The following is a 13,250-nucleotide window of genomic DNA, read 5'->3' as shown; positions in this document are numbered from 1 at the left end:
CTCTTACTATTTTCCCCATTCCTTACCTGTGGAACCCTGGTCCCAGTCCAGCCCCCCTCTGGGGCTTTAACAGATATACATTTTATTTATTTGTTTGTTTATTTGTTTGTTTTGCTTGTTTATTTATTTTAAATTTATTTTAATTTTTGAAAACTTATTTTATTTCAAAAAAATTATTTTATTTATTTTAAAATACTGTATATTGGTTCCAAGGCAGAAGAGTGGTAAGGGCTAGGCAATGGGGGTCAAATGACTTGCCCAGGGTCACACAGCTGGGAAGTGTCTGAGGGCAGATTTTAACCCAGGATCTCCCATCTCTGGGCCTGGCTCTCAATCCACTGAGCTACCCAGATGCCCCTACATTTTATTTTTAAAACTGTCTCTAAGCCTGGCTCCAAATTCACTGAATCACCTAACTGTCCTCTGCACTGAACTTTGCATAAAGAAAATTAGTGCAATATTAGCAGTTTAAAATGTACAAGATGGACAATTCAAAGTGGAATATTTCGTGAAGCAGCATTTTTAATAAAGTGTTTACTGTGTTTTCCTATGGCTGATAACCTTAACTGATCTAAAACCCCTAGTCTAACCCTAAAAAAATGGATACCTTTTACATCTTTTTCATTTCCCAACATGCCTTCCTCAGTATCCCTCAATACAAGCAATAAAGGGGGACAGTTCTGCAAAACTAACCAAATAAATTTAGTCTGATGTATGTGGTCCAATTTTTTGTAAAAATTTTTTTTTTCCATGCTGGCTTTTATAAAATATGTTAGATAACTCAAGGGATTGAGAGCTAGACCTGGAAACAGGAGGTCCTGGGTTTGAATTTCACCTCATATACTTCCTAACTATATGTCCCTGGGCAAGTCACTTAACTGCCATTCCCTAGCCCTTACCATTCTTCTTCGGAACCAATACAAACTCTTGATTCTAAGATGGAAGGTCAGTATACCAGAAAGGAATTGAAACTGATTTCATTTCCTCCAAGCACCAAGGATGAGAAATTCCCATCAAAGACAACCTGCTCTATGTAACCTTTATATGAACTGATGGAAATAAGGCAGTTCTAAGGAATGAAATGAAACCCTGCCTCTGGCACTTTGATCATGGGCAAATCATTTAACATCTGAGCCAGTTTCCTCTTATGTAAAATATTATTATGTCTATATAGGCTATGGTGGAGGTTACAGTAGGTAATTTATCAAAGGCACCATGAATGCTATTTTCCACCCATTAGATGCAAGCTTCTCTGGGCCATAAATATTTATCCTTGTACCCCAAGAGGATTGTGGGATGAGGCTTCCCAGAGACCATAAGCACTTCTGGACACTAGCTGCTAGACTTCTTTTGAAGTTTAAATTTCTACAACACTTCAAGGCGACTTTTACAATTGAGGAAAATGAGGCAGATTCAAAGGACTTGTCCAAAATATGTAGTGGTTCCCACAGGCACCACTCTACAATCCACCCTACTTCCTATTCTTTTTCTCCATTTGTAACAGTCAATATCCTTCTCCTGGGCAATCCTGATGTTTAAACATTCACAAAATTGTCCATTAATGGCATTTATGGCATATGTCTGTTCTTTATTCAGCAGAATACTTGACATCCAACCCTTCTAAGTCGACAAGACTGCTAGCATCAGAACTATTCTTCCCTTATTCCTTTGAGCTTTCTATTATACCCTCCATTGGTTACAAATGATTTAAGTTGATAAAACTGACCTGAGATTTAAGAACTTATAAAATGAAGGGTAAATCAGGTTATTATTTATGGGCTAGGTAAATATTCTTCTGTGCCATCAGTTTTAATTGCTCTTCAAACAAGATACCAAATAACATATTAAGGAATAAAGACAGACCATCATGTCAGATATAAAACCCAGTTTTATTTGTAGGTTTCAACACTTGAGCTTTTTAAAAAATACCAATCTGGGACTTCCAGGTACCATTGATCTCTATTTTAGGTGTGACTGAACTGATAAGCTAGCACTACCACTTTGAAATCAGTTTCAGACTAATCATACATCTTGCCCCTAATCTTCATCAAAATGGTCACATCACACAACTACCATTTTAGAACTGATATATATTCAAAGTCTAAATCATTTACCTCAAACCAATTTTATAGAATGTGCCCAAGGTCAAAAAGGCCTAGTAAACTGGCAAATCTGGGTTATACTTTTTTGTCATACTTCCATTCCAAAATGCCTATCAAAAATAAAAAAGTATAAAAAGACTCTAGTTATTCCCCACAAAAATATTCACATAGAGGCAATTCCTTGTGCAGTCATCTCTTGTATTCTTATTCAATCTAGACTTCCACAATCAAGCAGAAAGAAAGCTCAAGGAAAATCTCTGGCATCTTTTAATTATAAACCTTAAAAAGCAGATATAACTGCTCCAGGCCTGTCAGAGATGCATAAATGATCAATTAAATACATGACATCTACAGAATAGGGAAGCTGCTCCATGCCTTTTATTTCTTCAAAACAGATTAACTGCAACACCTGTGATTGTTATGGCTTGTCAATGCTTTCCCCTCCATTTACCTATAAGAAAAAATATTTTCTCAACCTTTGATCTTTTCCCTATTCAAGTTAACATGCATTAAAAAAAATACCCTTCACTTCCACTTTTCACTATTAAAAATTCTGGTTTAACAGCCTACACAGCTAGAGATTATGCTCATTTCCACCCCCCTTTTCATTCAACCTATTTTCCCCATATATTATCATCCCTCATGATTTCATTTCTAAGAGAAATTAAGCATAAAATATGTATACATTCAATATTTACAATCTCTCAGCAATTGCCTGTTACATGATCTGAAACTAGACATCTTCCTTTTCTACTATTTCCTAAATACCAGGGGTATTTGATCTCCCTGCTGCGTGAAGGTAAAACAGCCTGGATTTAGGTGGTTGATAAATAAGCTCAGTCAATACCCAGCTTCCAATGGTTTTACATGGTTTCACTTTATTCAGTTTGGATGTAATCTCTTCCAGAGTTAACTCTACTTCAGCTTGTAGATGAAATGAAAATGTAGAAAGGTCCACTTCGCATTGTTGGCACATTTGTGGGCATCTCTTCCCTTATTCAACTCAGGTTTAACTAGCACACAGAATTTAGATTCCAGTTTCACAAAGCAGTCAACTGTAGAAAAGTCTATCTGAAGAGTCATATGCTGAAAAGTAACCTAAGACCAGTAATGATCTCTACAATGATCCTTGAGGTACAAGTTACTGTAATTTGAGTTTAAAAAACATTAGACCAAGAGGAATTCTCTCAAGTGGGTTTAAATGCGTTTTATTTTAGACAACCTACATGACATGTTTTTAAAAACAATGCCTCCACTCCAAATAAATCAGGTCAAAAATAAATGAATAAAGCTCAAGATGATATCAGTCCAAATTTGTCCAAGTCCTGGTGTTGTGTAGATGACAAAAAGCAGCAGCCAGTTATGATGACAGGTGATCCAAAGTAATCAGCTGAATTTGTTACTGCAATAAAGAAGAGGGGTTAATAAGCTTTCCCCCAATATTAAACACACTACAGATCCTACTTCTCTCATGTAAATGTATTCCTCTATTCAATCTGGGCTGCCACAGAGACAGACAGAAAGCTGGAGGACTTCTCTTTGGCACCCTAGTGCAAACCAGTGAACAACAGTAACTTGTTCAAGGTCTATCAGTGGATGCATGCAAGTGATTCAAAAGCTCACCTAATTCCTGATGAACAAATTGTTAAAACATATCAGCGTTACCCCCTGTGGCTTCCAATTGCTACCATTTTCAGTCAAGGTTTTCAAACTTTTAGCCTCTAGACTGTTTACTGGCCTTTTCTGATCCCTCACCCAAGTCTACCAACTAAGAGCCCTGCATTTCTAGTTCCAAGAATTTTCTCCCCAGTGTAGGGAGGGAAAACAATGCACATTAATTGAAAAATAAAACTAAATCAAAGTCCAACATTTCATCTCCTGTCACATTAAGATACTTTCCCAACCACTCCAACACAGTCCTCTTTACCTCTTCCAAACTTATTACCAATATAGGTCTCTACTACATTAACTTCTCATGTCTATGCCACATATCAGCCATACCCAGACTATGTTCATGTCAAAAAGTTCCATTTCTTAGTTTTCTCATCTGTAAACTAAGGTTAATGAGAGTAACCCTCTCAAAACTACAATATAAAGATGGATTCTGAATTCCTTGCATCCTCCTCCCTAAACTTGCCGGTGCCCTGCACATAAGACACTTCAAAGAACGTATTGACCTAATTTTGCAAAAGAACATTTTCGCAGCTAAAGCTGATTATGCCGTGCAAATTTAAACAAAGGTACATGCCCAAAAGACATGTACATGGAAATTACTTTAAAGAAAGAGCCAGGCCTAAATGTAGGAGATCCTGGGTTCAAATCAGACCTCAAGATACTTCCTATTGCTGTGACCTGGTCAAGGGACTCCAGTGCTTAGTTCTTAAGTCTTCTGTCTAGGAATCATTACTTGGTACTGATTCCAACACGGAACTTAGAAGGTTTTTAAAAAACTAGATATTTCATAGTTCATCTAACATTTTTTTGTCAGATAAATTTTTACCATGATTTGAAATCTATGAACATAGGGAATATAATCTCAGCATCTACAAACTAAGCTTTGCTACAAAATTAGGAAAAACTTTGAACAAAAAGAAAAAAATCAGACCCAGATATTTAATGGAAAGACCATTATAAACTTTTCTGATGTTCATATTTTCCAAATATAAGTCATAACACCCCATTATCTACTTTCAAATAAATTGGAATTTTTAAATTACTTGTTCACAGAAATGAAACATTTCATTCTTACTTACACATTTCTCCATTTCTAAACCATCCTTAAAGAAAATCATATATGGGGTCACACCATCCTCACGGAAATCCAAGAGAGCCACCATGCCATCTGGATTCATGTTTTCACCTATGAAGAACTTGGCAGGGAAAGATAAGCAACAAATGTCACCTTGTATACAATTTCATCACAAGGATGATACAAAGACACATCCACATCCTTAGCTCCCCACCCCCCTTCCAATTCTAAATTCAGGGCTAGCCTCTCCAATTCTATTCATGTTCATTCTAAGTAAAAAATAAGAAAGGGGAGAAAGGAATAGGAAGGAGGGGGAGGATTACCAATAACAAAAGCACAGTAGGATTTCCAGGAAGACTGTCTTTAAGGGAGTAACATTTCTGAAGGCAAAGGTTCTAGGAACAAGTTATTTTGCTTCTGATAGAATGTTACCATTCCTATTGTTCACACATCTAAGTACATTTTAGAAAACCAAGTTGTTCCCCCCTCCCCATAACTGATTTTATGATCCAAGTTCCTAGGATGCAGTTTTGGGGCACTGATGCCCCCAATAATTTGAATCTCCAAAGTCTCTGAGGCTATTCAAAGCGAAACCATTCCACAAGCTAGCAAACTATGCACTGATTCCAAAATACCAAAGTGCAAACCACTTTTAATCAACTTGGGAAAGGGCAGTTACATTGTTATATTCCTTTGATTGCAACATCAAGATATTTACCTGATAGTTATTAAAATTAGCAAGGATATGTTTGATTTGTTCTGTAGCTCCCGTCATAAAAGGTTTTACTCTATCTGGCTTCTGTTCTTCAAGTCTGCCTTTGATTCTAAAACAAAAGGTATAATTTAGTTTTTCTAAAATACTGAATTCTAAGAATGAAAATAAATGAAATGTTCTTGAAATTCAACAGCCACCCCCCATCCAGCCAGTGGTTATTTCTTGTAATCTGAACCTCCAAATTGTAACTTTAAAAACTTGGGTCTGATATTAGAACAGTTAAACCATTAGGTCTTGGGACTGTAATAAATCCTAGAATAGCTTATATTCAAAAATCTTTCAGTTATTTGGAAGTCATCAATAACTCACGATTTCATGTAGTCTTTGATGTACTTTTTGTAGGATTCTTTTGTGAAGCTAGTTTCTTGCAGATGATGGTTTATAACTATATCAACTCCAGTGATTACAGTGGCATCTGTTCCTTCACCCTCAGGACCTTCAGCAGAGGCATTTCCACCAATGAGTGAATCATCAATGGTACCCTCTGTCCTACTGACCATCTGCGTGGGGGGGGGAGGAGAGAAGAACCAAAAAAACTTTCTTTAAAGGCTCTTATAAGTAACATCTAACCAGCTAGGTAGGTGATTTTAAAAGTACAGCCACAGGGGCAGCTAGGTGGCTCACTAAATTGAGAAGTCCTGGGCTTAATCTAATCTCTGAACTGTTTAGCTATATGACCCTAGATAAATCACTTAATTTTACCCGAGAAAAACAGATAATGCTAAATCAGTTTTCTTTTTTGGCCTCCTACTTGTTGTTTTACCAGGGAACTCCAAAGAGAACCAATTCAATCACTTCTGCAAGAGTTGTCATGGGGGGCTGGGGGCTTAGAGGCAGCTAGCTAGGGGGTCCTAGGTTCAAATTCAACCTGACACTTTTTAGAGACCCTGGGCAGGCCACTTAACCTTACTGCTAACAAGCCCTTGCTCCTCTTCTGCCTAGAAACTGCTACTTAGTAACGACTCTAAGACGAAGATCAAGGTTTAAAGGTTTGTCATACCAGAGGCTTAAAGTGACCAGCTCAGGATCAGGGTCTGTCTGAAAGGAGCCTGACTTTTGTGTTTTACTGGTTTTAGGTTTATTGGCAATGGCTTTGCTAAAGGAAGCTTTAAAGGACCTGGAGCCAAGACAAAGGAACAAGGAAACGGCTCACTTTAATCAGTTATGTTTTAGATCCCATGCCTCGAGTATAGAAAAGCCTGCAGCAAGCAGCAGGCCTGTGGCCGCGGCAGGGCTCCAGGGACCGGAGGTGGTGGCCCATGGCGGGATAGTCCTTTCCTCCTCCCAAGGTAGGCCAACATTGTCTGGCCTCCCCTCCCCCGCACCGGCTGTAGGGAGCCGCCGGCGCCAGAGGGGGCAGCAGCGCCTAGCGGGAGCGGCCGCGCTCTCCAGCGCCTCCTGTAAGCTTCGGCGTATGTGGGGGCCTTCGCCAGGAAACCGCGTCTCCTCCGCCAGGAGGCGGATTGCACAACCTTCCCTTCCTCCCTCCTCTCCACGCCTGCGGCTGGGGAAGCTGCGGAAACCCGAGCCGCCGCGACGCAGCGGCCTCCCTCCCTGACCCAGGCCTCACCTTCCCCTCCACCTCCAGGCACAGCCCGTTCGCGATCTCCCGGATCTTGTAAATGTCGGAGAACATCTCATCATCTGCTCGGGAACAGACAGACAGACATGGGGCTCCCGGACACTCTCCGCTCGGTCCCGAGGCAGGCGTCCCCCTTTCCTGCTGTTCCCCACCAGCACAGGCCTCGGCAGCGGCGCCGCCATTTCCTCCCTCCCGGACACCGCCAGCCCCGCGCGCGCGCTATCTCTCCCCCTCCCCCCAGCTAAAACCCCGAGCCCATCCGGGCTCTGGAGGCCTCGCGGTCGGCGCGCGCCGCTTCTCTCCTCTCCCCGCCTCCCCCCTCCCTCAGCCGCCTCGCGCCCGGCCAGGCTCGAGGCCCGCGGCAGCCGCTCCCCCCACCCCCCAGCTCTCCCTTTTCCCCAGCGCGCGGCAGTAGGGGTCGCGCGGGCAGCACTCACGGCTGATGAGGTCCCGGTAGATAATCATGGCGGCGGAAGGAGGGAGCGGCGGCGGCGGCGCTAGCGCTGCGGGGGCCCGGAGCTCGGTGTGAGCGCGATGCAGCCGGAGCGGCGCTTGGGGGGGGAGGGGGGAGCGGGCGGAAAAGGCCGAGTCAGCCGCTCCCCAACCTCATATAGAGGGCACGTTCCCCCTACGTCACTGCCCCCCCCACCCCCGTGCATCCGGAAGCCCTGCAACCGGGGACGTGTCACGCAGGCCCCGCGGGGGAGGGGGCGTGGGGATAGAATCGAAAGGCATCCGGGCACTTCCCCGCCGAGACACAATGCTCCGTTCCACTGGGGTCGGTGGACCCTCGGTACCCGGGGAGAGGGGTAGAAGGGCTCGGGACCCCCAGTCAGGCCGGGGGTAGGGGGGCAGCAGGCCCTCCTCGGGGTGCCCGCCCCCCACCGGAAGGGGGCGGGGCTTGGGTAAAGCCAGACCTCTCTCCGTTGGTCCCGCCCTTGGCCCCGCCCACCCACCTCCCTTCCGCTGAAGGAGACTTTCCCCACGCTAGTTGTGTTGCGGCTGGGGCCTCGTAGTGTTCGGTGTCCTTCACGCCTGAGGGAGGTTCCTTGTCTCTCCACGGGTACGCGTGGAGAGGAAGAAGACCCCCGTATTTCGGTTTGCAACAGTCTGGAGGGCTCACATGATCGACCCCTTCCCACCTTTGGATCGTGGTTCGTTTTTCTGCCCCGCCAGATTGGCTTTGTTAAGAGGCCGAGCTCTGACGCTCCGGGGAAGCAGATGAACAAATAATGTAGGCGAGGAGTGGGGAGGACCTCAGAGCACTCATTAAGAGGGAGGCAGGAGGTTTCGGGGCTGGCTTGCTGAAGGACCCATCAACCTCACTTCTCATCTGTAAAATAGCGCCAGAATTCACTTCTAGTCATGAAATACACTATATCTGCGAGTTAGGCTGTCAAGTAGCCATCCAGTCCAACACTATAGGAACAATAAAAGAAACTCCTCTAGAGTGATGATACAAGCCCCACATCTGATGTATCTTATTTGTATTTGCTTGAAAACCCTCGGGAGGAGGCACTGAAGTTCCCAAGGCAGGCCATTCTACTTTTTGATAGGTCTGATAGTTGATGAAAACTTTCATTCAAAGATGTGAGAGATTTTTGTACCTCCAAGCATCAAACACTATACATGATGTTTTGTTGATTGTCTTGGTCTTAAAGTGATGGAGAATATGTTAATAATGCAAATTAAACTTAGTGTTCTGTCTACACTTTTTGGAGGGCCACTTATTTGGAGAACCACATTTACCAGCACATCCCTGATACCAAACATAAATTTGTTTCTGCAACTTTTGCCCTCCTAGGCCAAGCAGAGCAAATCTGATCTTTCTTCCACTTAGTAACCTTTCAAATACTGGAAGATGACTCTCCAACTTAATTCGATAAACATTTATTTAGTTCCTTTTGATTGTAAAATATTAAGCTTAGGTGCTGGGAATACAAAGGCCCTAAAGTCTCTAAGGGGGAATGTAGTCTTCTCTTGTTCAGACTAAATATTTCCATTGATAACATCCTAGATTTAGATGTTTGTTTAGTCCAACAGGCTCATTTTACAGATAAACAAACTGAGGAAGAATGGATTACCCAAGATCCCACAAGTAGTAAGCAATCAAGTCAGCCTTAGAGTTAGAACCCAGGTCTTCTAACTCAAAATCCAATGCTCCTGCTAGTAAACTCCTTCTAGTCCTTCAATTGATGTGGCAGGTCAAGGCCATTCACCTTATTCTGATTTCTTTCCATCATATGCTCTTCCTAAAAAACAGTTTCCAGAATTAACAGTTCTAAATCTCTAAAACAATGTGATCTTGGTTTCATTATGTGATTTACTGTATCAAACAAATGAAAAATTTTAGAAATAATTGTTGGCTGTAATGTAGCTTCTTCCATGTCCTTTCAGGTATTTCCTTGTGAGACACAGGACTCTAGATCTTTTCTTGCATAGTCTGAACTATTACAAATGCTATCTATTAGGGACACCTTCATCTTTACCACCTATAGGGTTGGTAACTCTAAGGTACTCTACAGGATAATCTGTTAAAGAATAAAAAGTGGGTTCAACATCAGAGAGATGTGACCATTAAAACTAGCAAGTTAATGCTTTTTTAAAAATAGAATTGCTGATAAAAAGTACGGATATAACAATGTCATTCAGCAAGAAATTATAAAAATGAGGAATTTAGAGAAACATTAAGAACTGCTGACAGATTATGCAGAAGTCTTACAATGCTATTATATTTAAGAAAACATCCTTCAAAAAAACCCACAACAAATTGTTACATGCTGGACATGGCAAATACCAAATATCTCAAAAGATGAAACTGACTATATTTTACCAGACAGGAAAAAACATTAAGGATGTGGAAAATATCCCTGAAGCAACTGCACACATGCATACACAAAATCATAATCAAGATCAGGATTTATGCTAAGCAAGAAGAAAGAAAAAAGAAATGCCATCAAAATGGAAATAATGATCTGTAAATAAATATAAATTAATTGCTACAATGAAAAGACCAAGAGTCTAGGAAATCCCTTAGTCATCAAATATTTGTCTTGCCAAATAGAGATAAGGTTGCAAAAGGAAAGTTGTGCATTAAGTGTCCTGGATACTGAGCAAGGGATGCAAAGATTTTAAAAAATTGATTTTGTGCATAATTAAGCTTTTATTTTATTTAACTGTCACCTTCTGTCTTGGAGTCAAGACTGCGTATTGGCTCCAAGGAATAAGAGTGGTTAGGGCTAGGCAATGGGAGTCAAGTGACTTGCCCAGGGTCACACAGCTGGGAAGTGTTTGAGGTCAGATTTGAACCTAGGACCTCCTATCTCTAGGCCTGGCTCGCAATCCACTGAACTACCCAGCTGCCCCCTAAACTCCTTTAAAAAGATGCATTGAACATAGAAAAAAGATTTTCTAAAATTATTATAATTTTCTCCATGATAAATATTCTAACACCCAAACTTGGATCCCATCTCACAGACCAAATGCTTACAAAATGGAAATGGCATTAAAGAAAGCAAAGACAAAAAAAGTTGCTGGATTAAGTCAAATTTACATGGAAGAGATCCATACTGGAGATAATATAACTGTACAAGTTGAAGGGCTGATATATATGGTATCTGGAAAAAGGGGAGGATAGCAAAAGCATGGTGGGGAAAAACTCAGATCTTACTGATTTAGAAAAAAGTGAATGAGAAAATATTCCTAATTATTGTCCTATATTCCTTTCTTATACGAAATCTTCATGAAGGACATCTATTCAGAAATTTCAGTGAAAGTATTAGTAGGGGGACAGGAAGGCTCTTGCAAATAGTACTCCACAATGAACCACGTTTTTACCATTTTAAAATTGACTGCATGATGTAAAGAATAGAAGATATCACTGCAATCATTACTGATTTTTTTTAAAGCAATGCATTAGACTGTATAAAACAAAACACTGATTTAGGAGTGCTTTTCTATCACTGTATGTCCAAACCACATATTAAGGTTATTCAATATTCCTTGGAAGTTGTAACAATTTAAGCAACCCTGTTCAATGACCCTCTTGAACATCAAGACAAAAACAGAGATGCATGTTCACCAAAAATATATACTACTGTAATGGAGGAAATTAGCACAGAGATCAGGTTGAGGTCCTTCAGATACAGGATTTTTTTTATAATCAATCCCCAGAACAATTTAGTTTTCCCCGGAAGAGTGTCATTCAAGGGAGTGTGGTTTGTCCAAAACTTTACAGGAAAGAACAAATGGATAAAGAATGTCTACTGCCCAGATGTCAACATGTATGTGTATGGACAACCTGTAGATCTCCAATAGCATATTTATCTGAGGCTCACAATACAGATGGACAATGAGATGAAAAGGAGAGTAGGTTGGATTACTTTATGGAAATTGTGGAGTACTTTTAATATTTTGTTTAACATTCATTAAGATTTTTTAATTCTAAAAATTTTCCTACCAACCCTTTCCCATCCATTGAGAAGTAAAAAAAAATATCAATTATATATGTGAAATCATGCAAAACATTTCCGTAGTAGCCATGTTGCAAAAAAAAAAGCATGAAAAATGAAGTGAAAAAATTATTCTTCATTCTGCACTTGGACTCCATCAGTTCTTTTTAAGTCCTTCAGAATCATCTTAGATCATTGTATTGATCAGGATAGGTAAATCATCCACAGTTTATCAATGTAAGAATTTTTTTTCACTCCAGTAATTTTTTTTCCCCCAGTTAGGTATAAAAACATTTTTTGGCATTTGCTAACATTTTGAGTTTCTAATTCTCTCTGTCCCTTCCTTATTCCCTACACCCTTCTCTAAGATGGTAAACAATTAGATTGGTTTAAAAATGCTATCATAAAAAACAGCCATTTTGTGGAAGAAGACACATTTCAAAAAAAGGAGAAAATAAAATGAAAGATGGTATAGCTCTATCTGCAGTCAAATTCTGTAAGTTCTTTCTTTGAAGTGGATAGCATTTTTCATCATGAATCCTTTAGGATTGTCTTAGCTCATTACATTGCTGAGAGTAGCTAAGTCATTCACAGTTGTTCATTATACAGATTTATCAATTTACAATATTGCAGTTACTGTGTATAATGTACTCCTGGTTCTGTTTACTTCACATAATTCATGTTTTCCCAATTTTTCCATAACCATCCTGTTTATCATTTCTTATATTACAATAGTATTCCATCACAATCCTATGTCAAAACATATTCAACAATTCCCCAATTGATTGGCATCCCCTAAATTTTAAATTCTTTGCCACCACAAAAAAGAGCTGCTATAAATTTTTTGTACCTATAGATTCTTTTCCTTTTTCTTTGATCCTAGTGAGATACAGAGCTAGTATTGGTATTGCTGCATCAAGTATGCACAGTTTTATAGCCTTTGAGCATAGTTCCAACTTCCTCTCTAGAATAGTTGGATCAGCTCACAACTCCACCAGCAGTTCATTAGTGTCCTAATTTTCCTATATTTCCTCCAGCATTTGTCATTTTCCTTTCCTAATATGTGTGAAATAGTACCTCAGAGTTGTTTTAGTTTGCATTTCTCTAATTGATAGTGATTTAGAGAACTTTTTCATGACTGTAGATAGCTATAATTTCTTCTTCTGAAAATTGCCTGTAAATATCATTTGACCATTTATCAATTGGAGAATGACTCATTCTCATAAACTTGATTCAATTATCTTTATATTGAGAAATGGAGCCTTTAGTAAAGAAACTTGCTATAAAAATTTTCTTTTAGTTTCCTGCTTTCCTTCTAATCTTGGCTACATTGGTTTTATTTGTGCAAAAACTTTTTTTAATGTAATAATCAAAATTATCCATTTTAATTTCCATAATCCTCTATATCATTTGATCATAAATTCTTCTCTAATCCTTCAATTTGACAGGTAAAATTTTCTTTGCTCCCCTAATTTGCTTATGATATCAACTGTTATGTCTAAATCATGCAACCATTTTGACCATATCTTGATATATATGGTATTCGTACTTTGTGGGCACTCTAGAGGCATGTAGTGTGTCTCTTGATGTC

General features: G+C 40.1%; 1 protein-coding gene and 1 non-coding gene across 2 annotated transcripts; both read right to left on the bottom strand.

Annotated features, from left to right (window-relative positions):
* Positions 1–2,954: 2,954 nt before the first annotated feature.
* TPT1 (tumor protein, translationally-controlled 1) lies at positions 2,955–7,778 on the bottom strand. Its single transcript, XM_001364019.5, has 6 exons — positions 7,646–7,778; positions 7,197–7,270; positions 5,936–6,126; positions 5,570–5,675; positions 4,856–4,972; positions 2,955–3,504 (listed from the first exon to the last, which is right to left on the bottom strand). Exons 1-6 carry the CDS (start codon positions 7,671–7,673, stop codon positions 3,502–3,504), a joined length of 519 nt encoding a protein of 172 aa, XP_001364056.1. The 5' UTR covers positions 7,674–7,778; the 3' UTR covers positions 2,955–3,501.
* Positions 3,578–3,704, bottom strand: LOC130456003 (small nucleolar RNA SNORA31). The gene has a single exon (XR_008914290.1). It is a non-coding gene; the product is annotated as a small nucleolar RNA SNORA31 (small nucleolar RNA).
* Positions 7,779–13,250: the final 5,472 nt, after the last annotated feature.

This window comes from Monodelphis domestica, chromosome 8, assembly GCF_027887165.1.
Source record: "Monodelphis domestica isolate mMonDom1 chromosome 8, mMonDom1.pri, whole genome shotgun sequence".
Lineage (NCBI taxonomy): Eukaryota > Metazoa > Chordata > Mammalia > Didelphimorphia > Didelphidae > Monodelphis > Monodelphis domestica.
Note: the sequence above shows the minus strand (reverse complement) of the source record. Positions and strands in the feature narration are given on the sequence as shown.

What these genes read in the sequence shown, in the direction of transcription:
- TPT1 (XM_001364019.5), bottom strand. Translation starts at nt 7,673, where the DNA reads ATGATTATCTACCGGGACCTCATCAGCC. An exon ending in GCCTGGAGGTGGAGGGGAAG is followed by an intron (nt 6,127 to 7,196) that starts GTGAGGCCTGGG and finishes CCCCCCACGCAG; the next exon opens with ATGGTCAGTAGGACAGAGGG. An exon ending in ATCAAAGACTACATGAAATC is followed by an intron (nt 5,676 to 5,935) that starts GTGAGTTATTGA and finishes CTTTTGTTTTAG; the next exon opens with AATCAAAGGCAGACTTGAAG.